The sequence below is a fragment of the Typopeltis vanoorti genome, chromosome 8, assembly GCF_054136105.1.
Source record: "Typopeltis vanoorti isolate ZY-2024b chromosome 8, IOZ_Tvanoo_1.0, whole genome shotgun sequence".
Taxonomy (NCBI): Eukaryota; Metazoa; Arthropoda; class Arachnida; order Uropygi; family Thelyphonidae; genus Typopeltis; species Typopeltis vanoorti.
This window is the reverse complement of record NC_143556.1, coordinates 135,305,989-135,321,526: the sequence shown is the minus strand read 5'-3', so window position 1 is coordinate 135,321,526 and position 15,538 is coordinate 135,305,989. Positions and strand designations below refer to the sequence as shown.

Below are 15,538 nucleotides of genomic sequence, written 5' to 3'. Positions count from 1 at the left end.
CTTCGGCCGCAATTAAAAAAAAATTTAAAAAGTGAAATGAAACGGATGTTAGTTTTTAGTGGGGGGGGGATATTCTCCTCTGTTATTAATAATATCTGGAAAGGAAAGACGAGACATCATTCAGCTATCATAATTTACATTCGGTTTAATTCGCTTGCGGGAAAAGTTCCGAGATTCTTCTAAAGGCTTATTATCATCGTCGAAACAAATATTCTCGTATGCTGAAAGATTAATGAATTTCACTCCGTGTTTATCTCGTGGCAACCCTCCCATCGATCAACCACTTCTTCAAAAATCGGACGATTCTCTTATGGATATACGAGTGGCCTCGGATTTCATTCCGAGCACCCTTCGGATTGTGTTACCTTAATAAAGACGACGGGAAGTATTAAACGCGGAGTGTGTACATGGCCACTCGAACGCGCAATAAACATATTTCTTCCATCTGTTTAGCTTTTCTTCTTCTCTCAATCGTTATTATGGATCCGATTTTATTCAAATGCATTAGAATTTGCGAGATCGCCGCTACCCCTCGGAGGAGCGAAGTGGTGGCCACCGAGCAACGTAAACATGATTACATATTTCACTGTCTTCTCTCTCGATGGCGAATTTCATTCGCGTCGTCAATGTGCAACCTCCTCCAGGGAATCAGCTTCGTAAACCATAAAAAAAAAAGAGAGAAAGAATTGACTTGCAAATGACATTCCGTAAATAGAAGTGATATTTTCAGAGATTCTAGAAGATTTACATATTGAGCCACAGTTGTAAGAATACGTGACTGAATTGAGATTTCTTTTAGTACGTTACGATCCTTAGACATTTGCTAAGAAGAAGATTTTCGTGCGTGTGTTTTTCTGGGATCCATTTGTTTATTACCAATCTGTTTTGCCTAATGTTTTTATCCGGAGTTCAGATTTATTTTTGATGGGAAGAGTGGTGTCGGAAGAGCTGCAGCAAAAGATGAGCGGATTGAGATTGTCAAGATGATAAAAGACAGTCGAAGAAGTTGCAGAAAGGAAAATAAATGGCATAAAACAAAAACGACGTATAAATAGATGGAACAAAATTTGCTCTGCGAATTAAATAGCATTACTCCAAGAGGGAATTAGCGTTTAAAATAATTTGATTGCCAACTCTTAATTGAGGAAATCCAATCATCATTTAAATAATTTAACTATGTTGAATTTTCTGTCTTACGTCATAATGTGACGTAAGATAGAAGACGTTTGAACTTACGAATAAGCCGATATGTAATATGACGGGCTGACTATCTTTTTTTTTTTTTTTTAATTCTATGAACATCGAACTTAAACATAGCAAAAAGAATTCGATGACCGACACATTTCTGAAATGCCTCAAATGTCAGTGCTAATTGACAACAAACAGACTAATAATTGAAGCGGCTTTTATTTCAGCAATAAACGAATGCTTCCATTGAACAGAATCAAGTTTTATTTTAATCTTTGACTTATTTTTACTTACCTGTGGAAGGAATATCCAATCCGCTGTTTACGGTTTCTTCCTCGAACACATACGACGCTTTAAAGCCTTGACCCGGAAAGTGACTTCGACTCACGAACTCAATATAAAGGTCTGGTCCGGTGGAAACCATTTCTACAAAGGTGTTGGTGTTGCAGAGTTGGCCGATGACGGGGTGGGTGGTGTCTTTTCCGTCGTGAACGACAATGACATCGGGACTATTCAAACAACTGTTCATAATAAGACAAAATATTTGTGAATGTATAGCGACGATTTCTTCCATGTAAAGATTTTAAGGCATTTTATTTTTAGTAAGATTTGAAAGCAGTTAAAAAAACGTAAATGAAATAAAATGTGTGCTATTTGTTTAATAATTCTGATTAAAATAAAAAAAATAATAAATTTGAAATAAAGACTTTTTATACAAAAACAGAAAATACATATTTTGAGAATTAGATGATCGAGCTGTTGAGATTAGTTTAGATGAGATGAATCCATCCTATGAGCAGGATCTAAAAATAGCGAACGTTTAGTCTCAAGTTTTCATCAAAGGTCAAACACAGTTTGATTTAATAGATGTCGCACAACAGATATTTCTGGTGACTATTATTGGAAAGGGCGTATTTGACATAAGAGCAAAAGAAAAACATTTCTTCTGCTGTTATGTTGAGACTGATCTACTTACAACTGACCGAACGGACGGAGCAGTTGTAAGTAAGTAGGTACCTCAAAACAAATAATCAAAAGGGAATGATACAAGTCGTTTTCCTTCACAAACTTCTTGCAGTGACTCTACCTACAGGATGATGTTTGGTAAGGTTTCTCAAAATGTCTAAGTACCTCTTATACCAAGTTTTGTCCATATCTGTCCATAAATAACTTATTTTGGAAATTTAGCTGGGTTGACGAATTTAACTGAAATTTAGTATTCACAATCCAAACGCTTATCGACCCCCCACAGTTTTCGTTGCAGGTGGATCATTTTTAAGTGCACACCACTACACAGAAAGATTACAAAAATTACAGGATGAGTGGTGAGAGAGACATTGAAGGGAAAGCAATCTGTTCATGTTCTTCGTTCCACAACTAGAAGTTCTCTTTGGGAAGTAAACATCAAGGAGGATGTTCACAGAACATGATGATAGGAGACATCCTATCATCATGTTTGTTCGCTAGGTTTGAAGCTGAGTAGAACGGATGTTAACTAATGGCTGGTCGTAGTGCCATTACAAAGGAGTAGTGTATTATCAGAGTATCTCAAATTACTGATCAATCTGCCACCAATTCCTGACTTGAGCTCATTCAATACTACACGCATGATGCCCGTAGGATAGACGAGGAAAAAGGCGAGGTGAGGAGAAAGTGGGCATCCTTGCCAACTGGAAGCTAATCAGTTAATCCAACACCTGCTCTTACCGTAGCTTCTTGCTCACTGTACAAGTTAGTTATGAACTTGATAAGGAAATTAATGGATTTTCCTCAACCATCATCTCCCACTATTTCGCGCCCTGAACACGGTCAAAAGCTTTGGGTAGTGTATGAAACACGTTGCTATAGAGAGTCAATTCTTTATACTTTTTAATGATCTCAGGTAAAGGAGTTGGTCTCTGGTATCCTTGCCATTCCTAAAACCTGCTTCTTACTCAGGCATCCCCGTCTCAACTTTGGCCTCAGTCTTATTTAGACTGATCTTTAATAAAATCTTGCTTGTATGCGAGATTAAACTAATAGTTCCCAAGTTCTTGTAGTCCTTCACATCTCCCTTCTTATGTAGTGGTATGAAAATCGATTTCTTCCAGTCTTCAGGCAATGATCCTGTCTCCTATATCCTTTTAATCAATCTGTGAGATACTCCTATCCCACCATCCCTTGTGGCCTTAACTCTGTTAAGATTCCATCTGCACACCAGGCCTTACTGCTTGTGTGTGTGTGTGTGTATATATATATATATATATATATATATATATATAACGAAACCACTGAAACTAATCAACAAATTAAAGTTTATTCAGTTGTGTCAATGAATTCATTTAAAAAGCTAAAGCAATTGTCAACAGTAGCATGTTCGACACTCTAAAGTATAGTATAGTTGCTCACGATAATAAACGAAGTGTGTGTGTGTGTGGGTTGACCAACTAAATGCGATGCATATTTGATCGCTGAAGAACTATACAGTATCATCACATTATTACATACACAGGCTTTACGTTTAATTATTATGATCGAATAAAATATTTGGTTCGAAAGAAGAGTGGCATGTTGTCGTCCATATAATGTCAGGTTGGTAGTATACGGGATGTCATTTACTCATCTGGTTTCTGCTCATCATACTCTCATCACTCTTCGTTTCCTAACGGCTCCTCTATTGATGACAAAGTTTTTCTACTAATTGAATCAATGCAGATAGTCTGACAAAGAATTAAAGTGTGATATTGGTGACAACAAAAATATACTTGCACGAGCCCTTTATAGCGAATGTGAATAATTTTGACTGCGATAAACTGAATCTTCATTAAGATCTTCATTTGAGAAAATCAAGTGTTTTAGCTAATATTATATGCATAACAGAAACCTGTACGGGACGGACTGCTTGCGATATGTTGCTTCTGTTCCTCTGCTGTCAATTTTAAATGCACATTACTGAGCGTGTTTCAGCGCAGGCTTTTGAAGGCCAAATGCAATATTTTATCCTTTTAATGTGAATAACTATCATGGGCACCTTCTGATGGGAACGAAAATAAAAAAAAAGTCAGTGGAATTGAGTGGGGAAGGATGAATATGATTAATCCACGTGGCTCTATTTCATAACTTGAGTAGGCTTTCTATCATAGAGAATGCCTTGCTTTTCTCACAGACGAATATGCCTTCATCTATTGGTAACTGAGCTACAACGTCAGCTTCGTACAATCTATTGTACAATCTATTGCATTTAACTAAACAGTTGCCGTACTAATTATACAAAAGTGAATCTGAAGTTGGTAATGAAAACTGTTAAGGCAGCACTATCATAATATCATGTACACTTCCCCCGGGGGGTACATACCAGGAATCTGATAAGTAGGTTTGTTACGATGTTCCTTTCTAGAGATCAAATGAAATTCACGAGGACCTCGCTGATGAACTGCTCTAACAGATTTCGACAACACCTTGTAGAATGTCTAACGCAGACTGTTGGCATATCATTACTTAAGAAGATACAGGCAATATTCTCCCCTTTCTGACATGTAAACAAACATTACAAACGGGTTTCGTTGGCGAGCTTCAGTTTCGCTTGTGTGTAATTAAAAGCGTGACTATTCAAACAGCCCTAAAATGCTCCAACTTAGTGAACAGTATCGCAATGAACCATCAAAATAATGTTTAAATTGAGCTGAAATGTTAAAAAGATATTTCGTTAACTAAATAATTTATCCGTGTGCGCACCGAATATCCCTAAGCTAATTAGGAATTCATATTTCCTTACCTGAGATCACCTCTTTGCAGCCTCACTTGTTCGAAGACGACCTTCACTCGCTCGTTGTATTTGCCATTAAAACGGAACCCACAATTAATGTTTTGGGGATACGAACTAGGGTACTGCGGGGAATAAAATTTACCACGGTTCTGGGTTCCATTGGCGCTGACAAACTTGTAATCACACAGGGAAGAATGCATCAACTCTCCGTCGACGTCAAACATTCCTGAAAAGTAAAAATCTCGTTATTATCCAAGAATATCTACGACGTGTTAATCAAGAAATGTTCGCTTAAGCAAACAACATCACGTGGAAATAGATTTCGACATTCACTCGTAATTCTGGGTTTCTTTAATAGGTAACGAAAAAAAATTCTACCTGACCTCTTCCCCTTACGAGGATGTCGTGAACGGCTGCGTATTGATTACATAAGGAAATTTAACTCACACATCCCTCAATAAAATATTTCTTTTATCGACTGATGTTATCGGCATGCTGCTGTGGCGAGTTGTCGTAATCCTGGTGTTTGTTTTTATTTTCGAGTGGAGAAAATCTCTTACGATAAGCTCAAGCTTGCTTCAGTTTCAACTGCACACAAAAAGCGAAACTTATTGAGAATCAAACTACAAAAACACAATCGAAGTGAAACTACCTCGACATAGGTGTGTTTCCGGAAGCCTACCGGAAAACTGAAATGGAACATGCGCTAAAAATTAAGTTCAGTTCATAGAAAAAAGGGAATGATGGATGCAGGAGGGGTGGAAGATGTTTCAGTTCTTTAAATTTCAGACGAAATTTGCAGAACTCAAAATTAGCACTAACGTAAAATACAGTTGAATATGTGGGGAGGAGGGGGGGGGTTAGTCGAACACCACCTTTGTTGACAGAAGGGGAGGGAAGATTAGTTAAACGGGATATATAGTTCTAACACTTTTTTTTTTAGGATTACACAAAAGTTGTGGTTATGAGGGTCGCTTGAATAACTTAACCCCTCACCCACCATACGAAACGTACAGTAGAAAGTTGACAGTCTTGTTTATTTCATTTAACTAACTTAAAATATGAAGTGCTGAAACTTGACTGTTAATTCCTGAAGCCAATTTAAACACAAACCCTATGATTACATACCAAGACATAGCTTATTTTGAATGTTACGAATCTTCTGAATTATATATAGTCACTTTCTTATCGAGCTGTTAAAGGCAAGGTAATATCACGTCATACCTCTAGTAATAGTCTGCTTAGTTACATTAATTTATTCTAATTGTACCGAATGGTTTGCAAAATAAACATTTTTTTCACTGCTTCGCTAACAAACAGGAATCAGAGTTTGCTAAAACGGATACCACAAGAAGATGCAACAGATGGAATGGTCGAAGTTCTTCACTGCAGTTCCCGTGAGCCACTGCGAATATTCTGCTAACTGTTTAGGAGTGCCAATTTGGTTAAACATTAAATTTCAGAAATAAAAAATACTTCGACTCATTTTATTTAGAAAAGTGTAATAACACTGAAATTCAAAGTGAACAATGACTACGAGGATAGCCAGAGTGAATCAATAATCAGTGTTTATTCGTAAAATACCTTGACTTTAAGACTATATGAATAACTCAAGCTACTGCCACGTGTAATTTTGTTTTGAGTTTCGAGAGGTTAGCTGTAACAAGAGATTTGTTAATTACACTAGTATTTTTACATTGCTGAGGAACACCAATACATTGGGCGATGTACAAATGCCCACAGAAAATTTGAATAGCGAAATAGGACTATTAACACATTGGGGACATGTACTGCGTTGTATTACCTACATTTTACTTAATAAGAAAAATAAAGAACACGTACACGACAGGCGATCTCTCAAGAATTACCAGATTTCCGTTTATATATAATACACTTTTCAAAGTTATGTTTCTGGCATCACTTTTAATATTCTTTTTTCACTTATAGTCTATGCAGACTGTGGGCTCACACTATAAAAGGTGACAGTCCAGGCATCGTCTCTTTAGGTATTCCTGTCTTGAGATTTCACTTAACCAGGAAGAGAACGAACAGCTAGTCCGTTTTCTAATATCCATCCAAGTGATTCTACGTCTTCCCGTTTTTTCTTAATCAGAAGCGAAGCCCTCTAGTGCTGCTTTAGATAAACTATCAGATCCAGCCATTTGTTACGTGTGTCGTGTGTGATATATCCAAATCTTTTCTGTACCACTTCGTCTTAAAGGCCAATATTCTTTTCTCATCTTCCTTTAGCAAAGTCCAACTCTTACATCCGTATAGTAAGACAGAGTTAACAAAGATGATTAGTTATAGTGTGAATGAGATCCTTGTATATATGACACACACACACAACCACAGAGTAGTGTTTAATATTTTAGAAGTTATAATACTTTAGAAGAGCAATAAAATCCATCTAATTCGGTTTCTTGTAATGGCTGTCAGTTAAGTAACGTACATTCAGAAGCAGTCTTTAAAATGAAAATAAAACGAAATAACTCGCAAGCGTTGGAGGTCGAAGGTCGTATATATTTATTAAATAATGCCGTACGATTTGTTAAATGCGATCACAAGTAGAACAGACTGACTCTTAATGAACTGGTTGCGTTCATTTTCTCCACGCACACCAATGAGTGTACAAATAAAACGCCCATTTAGTTAGATTAAAAAACAAAACCTTGACAAATGCTATAATCAAGAATAAGAGAATCCCACAGAAATCGCGAGTTTGGCGATCGTAGTTTGGTAACAAGGCAACTGTAAAAGTGCCGACTGTTCTTCAGCCACATTTTAACATTCCATCAACCCTCTTATTTTCGAGCTCTTCGCACCATTTTGGTTGCATTAGCTCATTGATGACTTTCTAATGATAGGCTATCCGATAATAATGCAGAAATGTTTTTAAAAAAGAACGAAAACTGTATGGACATTTAACTTTTACACTTTTTGCTAAACGTATTCTCATTTCAGCTGTTCTCGAGTCACGAGTATGAAACATGCAATCTTGATTAAAAAAAATCATTCTCACAAAATGCTGTTAACGACCGGAAACGGTTCAAGCCTTCACAAGCGTCCTTTGTTATTGAAAAAAATTCACAGAAATATGGAAACGATCTTCCGCTGAAGATAATAACATCCGTGCCACAGTGGAAAACGACCACACGGCCTATTGGTTAGAGAGTATGTAGAAGCTTTCCACTTAGCTAACCGATACGTGGTTATCAGGTTGGCAAGCAAAGCTTGTCTTCATGTAAGCTTCATGAAATAGAACTGGAATTATTATTTTTTTTAAAATAATCATTACGTATAGATACAGACGAGTTCGTATCTCAATTATAGTTCACAAAGCGTTAGAGTTTTTTTTTTTTCTTCACAAGACATGCCGTTGATCAAATGGCGACTTTTTGATCAACGGCATGTCCGTTGATCAAAAAGTGCGCATAAAACTTAGATCACTGCACATGCTGTTGCCCTGAACCACTTCATTCGTTGAAGAAAGTTTTAAAACAGCGTGAACAGCAGAAATATAAGGAGACAGTGGTGAGATAGTCTGCAGCGAATTCAAGAGCGCTGAACAATACTCGAGTACTTTGTATTGGTCGGTGGAGCTCCCTTATTAATAATGGCGTTGTTGGGCTATCAGCTTTCCCTTTTTGGTAAAGTGCGCAATTTACTAGGTTTGCGATTTTCCAAGCAACTTCACTAATCGCCCCGAGACATCTTTTTTTTTTTTTGTCGGGGTATTTAATTAGCAGACGCAGTGCTAATGAATAACGCTAAGGATATACGGATGACTTGGAGAACGATCATTACTGTTAAGAGAAAAGCCACAGCTTACATTCACCAGCAGCAATTTTCCAATGTTTCCAACATCTGATGTTTTGCACGCTACATTTCTGTGTAATAATTTAAGTTTCAAGAAGATATTTAACGGTAGTAAGGCACTAATTTCAACTGTCATGTCTATCTCTGAGATAATAAATGTTCTACGCATGCGTAACATAACTCGGTCAGGATGCGTCATCATCTTCAGCTCAAGTAAAAAGGGACAAAACGTGCGAAAACCGTAAAAATGCATTGCGAGGAATTTCATGTTATGAACAAAGAAGAAATCCGGATTTGTGTCAAACGTACTCAGGAGCTTGTGTGCGTGAGTGACACAAATCCACGATTTGGAGAATTCTTTCTTTCAGCTTTGAGTAATCACATATTGTTTCGAGAAATGTTATCCATGTTCCATGTTATCGAGAAATAATTCTGATAATACCGCACAAATGCATCCACAACACTGCGTTGCACAGCGAGTGTTATCATGGCAGTTTGAGGACGAGATAAAACAACGTTCTAGCTAAGACCGACCAGCACACATTAAGATTTAAATCTGCATTTAAATGCAAGAAAATATAAATCTTTACTCGATGTCTAGCGCAGGTGTTGCAGTGTGAAGGAAGTAGAACAGGACCAGATCTAAATTCGGTGTCATACGATTCACTGGAGAGAAGGCGAACCCACAATGCACTAATGTGGATATTCGTCGAACGAAACACGGAAATAAAACCAATTTTTAGTATTAAATTTCTGATAGAAGAAAACACTGACTGTCAGTGCAAGCAAATATTCGAAATGAAATTCAGTGTTCGAGAAAAAAACAAAGGGCCACACAAAAATTCACAAAGTTCACATAGAAAAATAACTCCAGAAAAAAATCATAATAAGTTGATTTTTTCATATCCACCTTGATATGAAATCGTTTGAATTTTTTTTTTTAGATGAGTTACCCTGTCTCTTCCAGTAGGAGCAGGGTTCCCCTCGCTGAAACTCGAGTTTTTCATTACGCAAAACAGCAAATCGGTCAAAAGAACACACGTATGTATGTTAGCCACGCAGCTAACATACATTAGATTGCGCTTACGACTTTATTTGCTTTGGCTTAATTCAAAAAGAATCCTAACTTGTGAATAGCAGCACAAAGGTGTCATTTGCAAGAAGAAAAAAAAGGAAAAAGGTAATATGTTAATTTAGGAATACTATATGCTGGTTTTATCTTTAAAAGAGAGGATTCTCAGTAGAAACAATAAAAAGTAGACATTTAGTTACTATTCCTTTGTGCTCAAATCAAAAATGGAATGAAACCACGTGATATCGTGGGTACTATAAACAGATTCCTCCTTATTACCCACGCCAGCCACCTTATAACTAACCGCCATAATTCTTGGCATGTGCTGGAGAGCTCTAACAGTGAAACGCCATCTGGTGAATCTGTTTATGAGAATCGTCAGCACGTAGCAAGAATTATGGCGGATAATTATAAGGTGGATATTGTGCGTTAAGAAAAAAAGGTTCTTAAGTGGCGATGCTGGCATTTCTTCAATATGATCCTGCCTAAACACGTTGAGTATAGTTAGCCTTCAATGTTTCCAGAGTGGATTGACCCAAATTAGAACCTTTAATGTCATCTGCCACTTTTCAGAAGGAAACGCAGTCCCAGTAATGCGTTTTTTTTTTTTTTTTTTTTGCATATTCTAGCAATCTTATTATTATGATAACCTAATGCTTATATATGAGCCACTTACAATCCGAAATTAATAAATAAAAAAAATTAACTTTTTTATTTATTTATAGTATGGTAGTTCTTCACAAATCACCTTGTTCGAGTCCCGAATCACGTGACTGAGAATCTGAACAGGATATTAACTTAATACCCGAGTTCGTTGTTAGTATACATTTTGTAATCATTTCGTTTTAAAATTTTTCTAATAATTTAGTATTTCGCTCCCAACTATAAGAAACATGTGGCGACGTCTGGTGTACGAAATGAGAAATAATTTGTAAAATAAGATTACGAGCTTATTTGAACACGTTCACGATTATCATATTAAATGCAAAATTAATCTCGTCTTAGCTGAAGATCAGACAATATAATGACATTCTCAGCTTCCTGTGAGCACCCATTAAAACTTCATCGTCTTATCTTCCGCGAGGAGACTTAATCCACGACACATTCTGTCATTAATGTTTTTTCAGCTTCATACATTTATTAGTTTATTAACGAAACAAAAATGAGCGAATCATGAACGTCACCGACGTGATCTTTCTAGGAGTAATCTGAAAACGGATGTCTTTGTTGAGCAACGTTTGTGCTCCGATTTGAGATGCTCATCTAATATTAAATTGTTTTATGTTACTTGTCTGTCCAAATGTTTGCTCAAATTAAGTTCCAGTTAGTGCTTGTAGTACGATTCTAACAGATGCGCCGCAAACTCTAACACGTTAAGCAGGAACATTTATTCCCTTTCTCTGCTTATTATTAATCTGCTCCTTACGTGTGTACTGATTCGGCAAAATTCTTGTTTCCGTGCATTACACTGACATCGGAAATCTTAAATGAACTGAAGGCATCCACACAGTATCTTACTCGTAAAAAACTGTGGTGTGTACTACACGAGTTGTACACTACACCAACATCGATCTCAGGAGGAGATGCAATACGACGTTGCAATCAAATAATTTTCGGACTTCCCACCAGATGACACTACCGCAGTATCATCTAGCCAAGAACCTGCTTAGAACAGAGTCTGCCAAGTAATTCACCTTCATTTCAACGCTTAGCTTCCATAATTGGGACGTTTCAACTAAACCCTGTTTGTTCTACATAGCATAGTGAATGCTGAATTTTGCAAACACCTTGTTTCTCACGCGGGTGATGAGGTGCTTAGTAGGAGGATATCAAAATCTTGAGATCTTGTGTAGTGGAATTAAGCTATGCCATATTGCCGAAGTATTGTAACTTAGAAGTTTTGTCCGCTGCATTTGGATATAAGTAATGGTACAGTATCTTCGTATGGTAGCTAATCTGTCGTTGTCTGGAAGGTTGAAAGATATTGCTGATCGTTTCTTAGTAATATTCATTTTGAGATAGGATATAGCTGGGTATTTATGCTGTTCCTGTCCCATGGCGTTTTGATTATTTCTGTCTTTTGCGAAAAGTAGTAGCAAGATATGCAGGTATTTTCCAGTGTCGGTAGGCTTTCTGCATACTGATTATTTTATTATTTTAAGTATTAAAGCAATAATAATTATTAAATATTATATTATAAATTAATAATTATTATTAAAATTATTTTATTCTATTTTATACTTGGAGTATGCAGAAAAATGGTTGAGAAAACGGTTTGTTTTCAAGTTCAATACTGAGATTCACACGTGGATGCAGGACGTTCACAGGTAGTTTGGAATTCTTCCGGTTGCCCCGTTGAGCCTGTCGAGATGTTGAATATATTATCCACATAACGTAAATAAATTTTACGTTGCGATGCTTGAACACTAAGATGGATGTACCGAGAAAAATCACGAAGCATTTGGGACTTACTAGAAAGCAATGGCTTTTTTTTTTTTTAAGAGCCATGGCGAGACTTGCTTTATTCATTGGAGTGATTTTTCGAAACAGAACTCTTCTTATTTTGGGGGATTTTTGTTTAATTGCTTGAATTTTGTTCTGTTAGCAAATAACGAACCACCGCACAAAGTGTTACTAAGCGTGTGATGCTTCCACAAAACTTCTCTCAGTAATGCAATTTAAAAATCTTTATTAAAGAACAGTCGCTAATTAAAGAAGATTTTAAAAATTACCACGAAAAACCATTTTATAAACTACAACAGAAGAAGAATTCAAAAAAAAATCGCCTTAAACATAAATTTTGTTCTAATGTTGTTTTCCGCTTGATAAAGAGACAATGAAATTAGCTAAGCAGAAAAGATCATCTCACCAAGAATTATTTATTTTAAGCTAATCTAACTGCTGATGTCCCAATAAATAAAAAGAAAAACTTAACTTGCGGTTCCTCAGTTATGAAGATTAGCTTATCGAGTCGTAACAAATAATGCTTTTAATGTTTTTACTGGAAATGTATTCATTGATATTAAAAATGGTTAACCATGAGAGAAAGAGAGAAGAAGACCTGGACTAATTATCAACAGGTAGGCTAATCGACAGAATACGAAACCTACTTTATTTGTAGCTAAATTTTTGAAAATAAACAACTCAGCATTACAGGAATGAATTTGTTTCGTTTTCACTGATTTTTCAACGTCTTTAAGTTCATCGTTTGGTTTTGGCAAAAAACCAAACGATGTACTTAAGCTAATGGAATTTTCTTTTTTAGAATTATATCGTTCGCTAAATTTAGCACGTGATTAAATATTTGTTAAATGCAAAATAATGAGGAATTACAATTTCTAAGCGCTGTTCAATAGCAAGTCAACAACGTAAGTAATTTCTGTGTTCACTGAATAATGTCTAGTAATACAAATTAGCTTTATGCTTATCAATTGAACGTGATTTTAATTTGTTATTTAGAATCAGTTCGCTTCCTTCTATTCATTGTTTCAACATTTTAGTCAAATTAAATAACTTTTTTTTTCATTGTTAGTAATTGCAAAATTAATAGTATTCATATCACCATGTATGCGTTTGTCAAAGAAATTTTTACGATCACCGTTATTTATTGTGAAACTTGTAATAAAGAAGAAACGCAGGGATTATAAAGACCAGGCTAAAACTTCAGTTTAAATTTTTTTGATGCGAACCATCAACCGAATGGTTCCACCTGGAGCGAGATGAAGTCCATTGGATAACACTTCACTACCATTCTAAGAAAAAAAAAGAAGAAAACAAGCCACATTTAAAAAAAAAATTGTGTTTTCTTTAAACAGTAACTTACTTCTCAGTTTGATGGACACACGTGAGAAGTAACTGTATACGATTTGACGTACTATTTATTGGCATAATGTTTATTAATTCTCAATAAAAACAGTTGTTATTTGCTTTCAAGAATATTTATTGTTAAAATATAAAATAAATGTTGAAGTATCTTTGTATTAGCAATTTAAATATTGCAGAGTATTTCTACTTCCTGTGGTAAATACAATAAAAGTTTAAATTTCATTCTGCGTTGAGCGTTATCTGAAAAGGATAGAGAGAGAGAGAGAGAGGTTTGTTTATGTAAAATATTAAAGCCCGTTGGCAATTTCGTTGATCCAGGATGCACGGAGAACAGGAACACTGATATTAGCTATTTATTGGAGATGTTTTCAAACGTGGAGGGGGCCCACTTCATTTTCTGTAGCGTTTTTGCCACAGGGCGAAACCGAGAGGAGGAGGAGTAAAAAAGGCTCCTCTCCGCACGTTAAGTATGTGAAGAGCAATATTATCTCTCGCGCAGCTGATAAAGGCTGTTCATTTAATCGCGTTCGGTCTTCAATGGTGTGCTAAAGTAAGTTGATCTTTCTTGTAACCGCCGACCTCTTTCTTCTTGCGAGTAGCGAAGTGATGCCGGACATCGCTGATTAATGTCTCTTTTCCCCCGAAGGCTACCGGGTCAGCCTTTATCATAACACAGCGCGATGGCTTCGCTTCTACTTAGCGATCATCCCTATTTTCTTAAAAAGCAGATTGAAGATAGTCTTAAAAGAGTTTGACTTCGCAGAATCCTTGGCGATACGAACATCTTACGAGGAATGATTCAGTGGGAAATAACTTTGGGTATCGAAACGTTAATATATGTTCCAATTTTTCACTTCTATTTCAAGCTATAATGAACTGTTAATCTGTTCATCTACATTTTATCGGGGTTTGTGTGATATATTAAGGTTCCCCAATTTGATGATCATTTTAAATAATTTGACTGAAGTTGGAAACGCAACCTGGTGATCAGCTCAACTCTGACGACAGGGTGTCTATGAATTTCACGTCTGAATTTAATTAAAAACTATAATAGAAATTATGTCTGCATTATCACATGACACTGCCTTTGAAACTCGCTATGAAACGGTAAAATACAAGTATTTTTTGTTGTTGGCCAACATTATTACAATAAATGCGTTTACAATTACACCATCAAAAATTCGGAGTGCACGTCCATTTTGTGATAATGTCCTCGATAAAAGCACATGCGGATTTATAACTCAAGTTTAAATTCCTTTGAACTATTTGATATAATTATCAACAGCATGTGTGCTAGAAGTATATCGGAATGTCTATTTAATCCGAACTTCGGTAGTGCTTTAAGTGTGCCTTACAATTGAAAATATCTATTTACCTAGAATTATATAATGTTCATGGAACTCACACCAGTCGATTGGGTCTTTTTAATTCATGGGTTTGAGTTAAATGTTATATTCCTGTTATCAGTCTTACTTAGCCCCAGTATTAAGTTTGATTTCAACTCCATCCAATGTTTTAAATCCCGGTAATAACTCAAAGACTTGGTGCTTTGCTTTTTATAAAGGGTTGATGCAATCACTCATAATATCTAATTTAAAGAAGATAAGCCACAATGCGCCAACAAAGCAAGTAAATAGCCTGCACATATAATAAGAAAACTAGCACGTTCATCCCATAACACAATGCCAATTATAAATAAACTGTATCTAAACGTTATGCCAAACAGAAACAACATGAGTGAAGTGAACAACTTTGTTTCCCGTCCATTAAATAAAATTAATACATCCAAAAATTCGATTAGCAGATTGTAGATAATTTGCTTGGCAGCAGTCACGAGTGGTGTTCGTTGATTGGAGAGGGAGGGCGTAATAAAGATGCCTAATACGATT

The 15,538-nt window shown here is 36.1% G+C and overlaps 1 protein-coding gene across 1 annotated transcript in view; it reads right to left on the bottom strand.

Moving 5' to 3' along the window:
* Positions 1 to 15,538, bottom strand: part of LOC150104364 (suppressor of lurcher protein 1-like) — a 355,061-nt gene that overhangs the window by 238,378 nt on the left and 101,145 nt on the right. Inside the window, exons 6-7 of the mRNA XM_090396464.1 lie at positions 4,943 to 5,159; positions 1,483 to 1,709 (exon numbers count right to left, since the gene is read on the bottom strand). Coding sequence (XP_090252590.1) covers positions 1,483 to 1,709; positions 4,943 to 5,159 — 444 coding nt within the window. The remainder of the gene's footprint in view (positions 1 to 1,482; positions 1,710 to 4,942; positions 5,160 to 15,538) is intronic.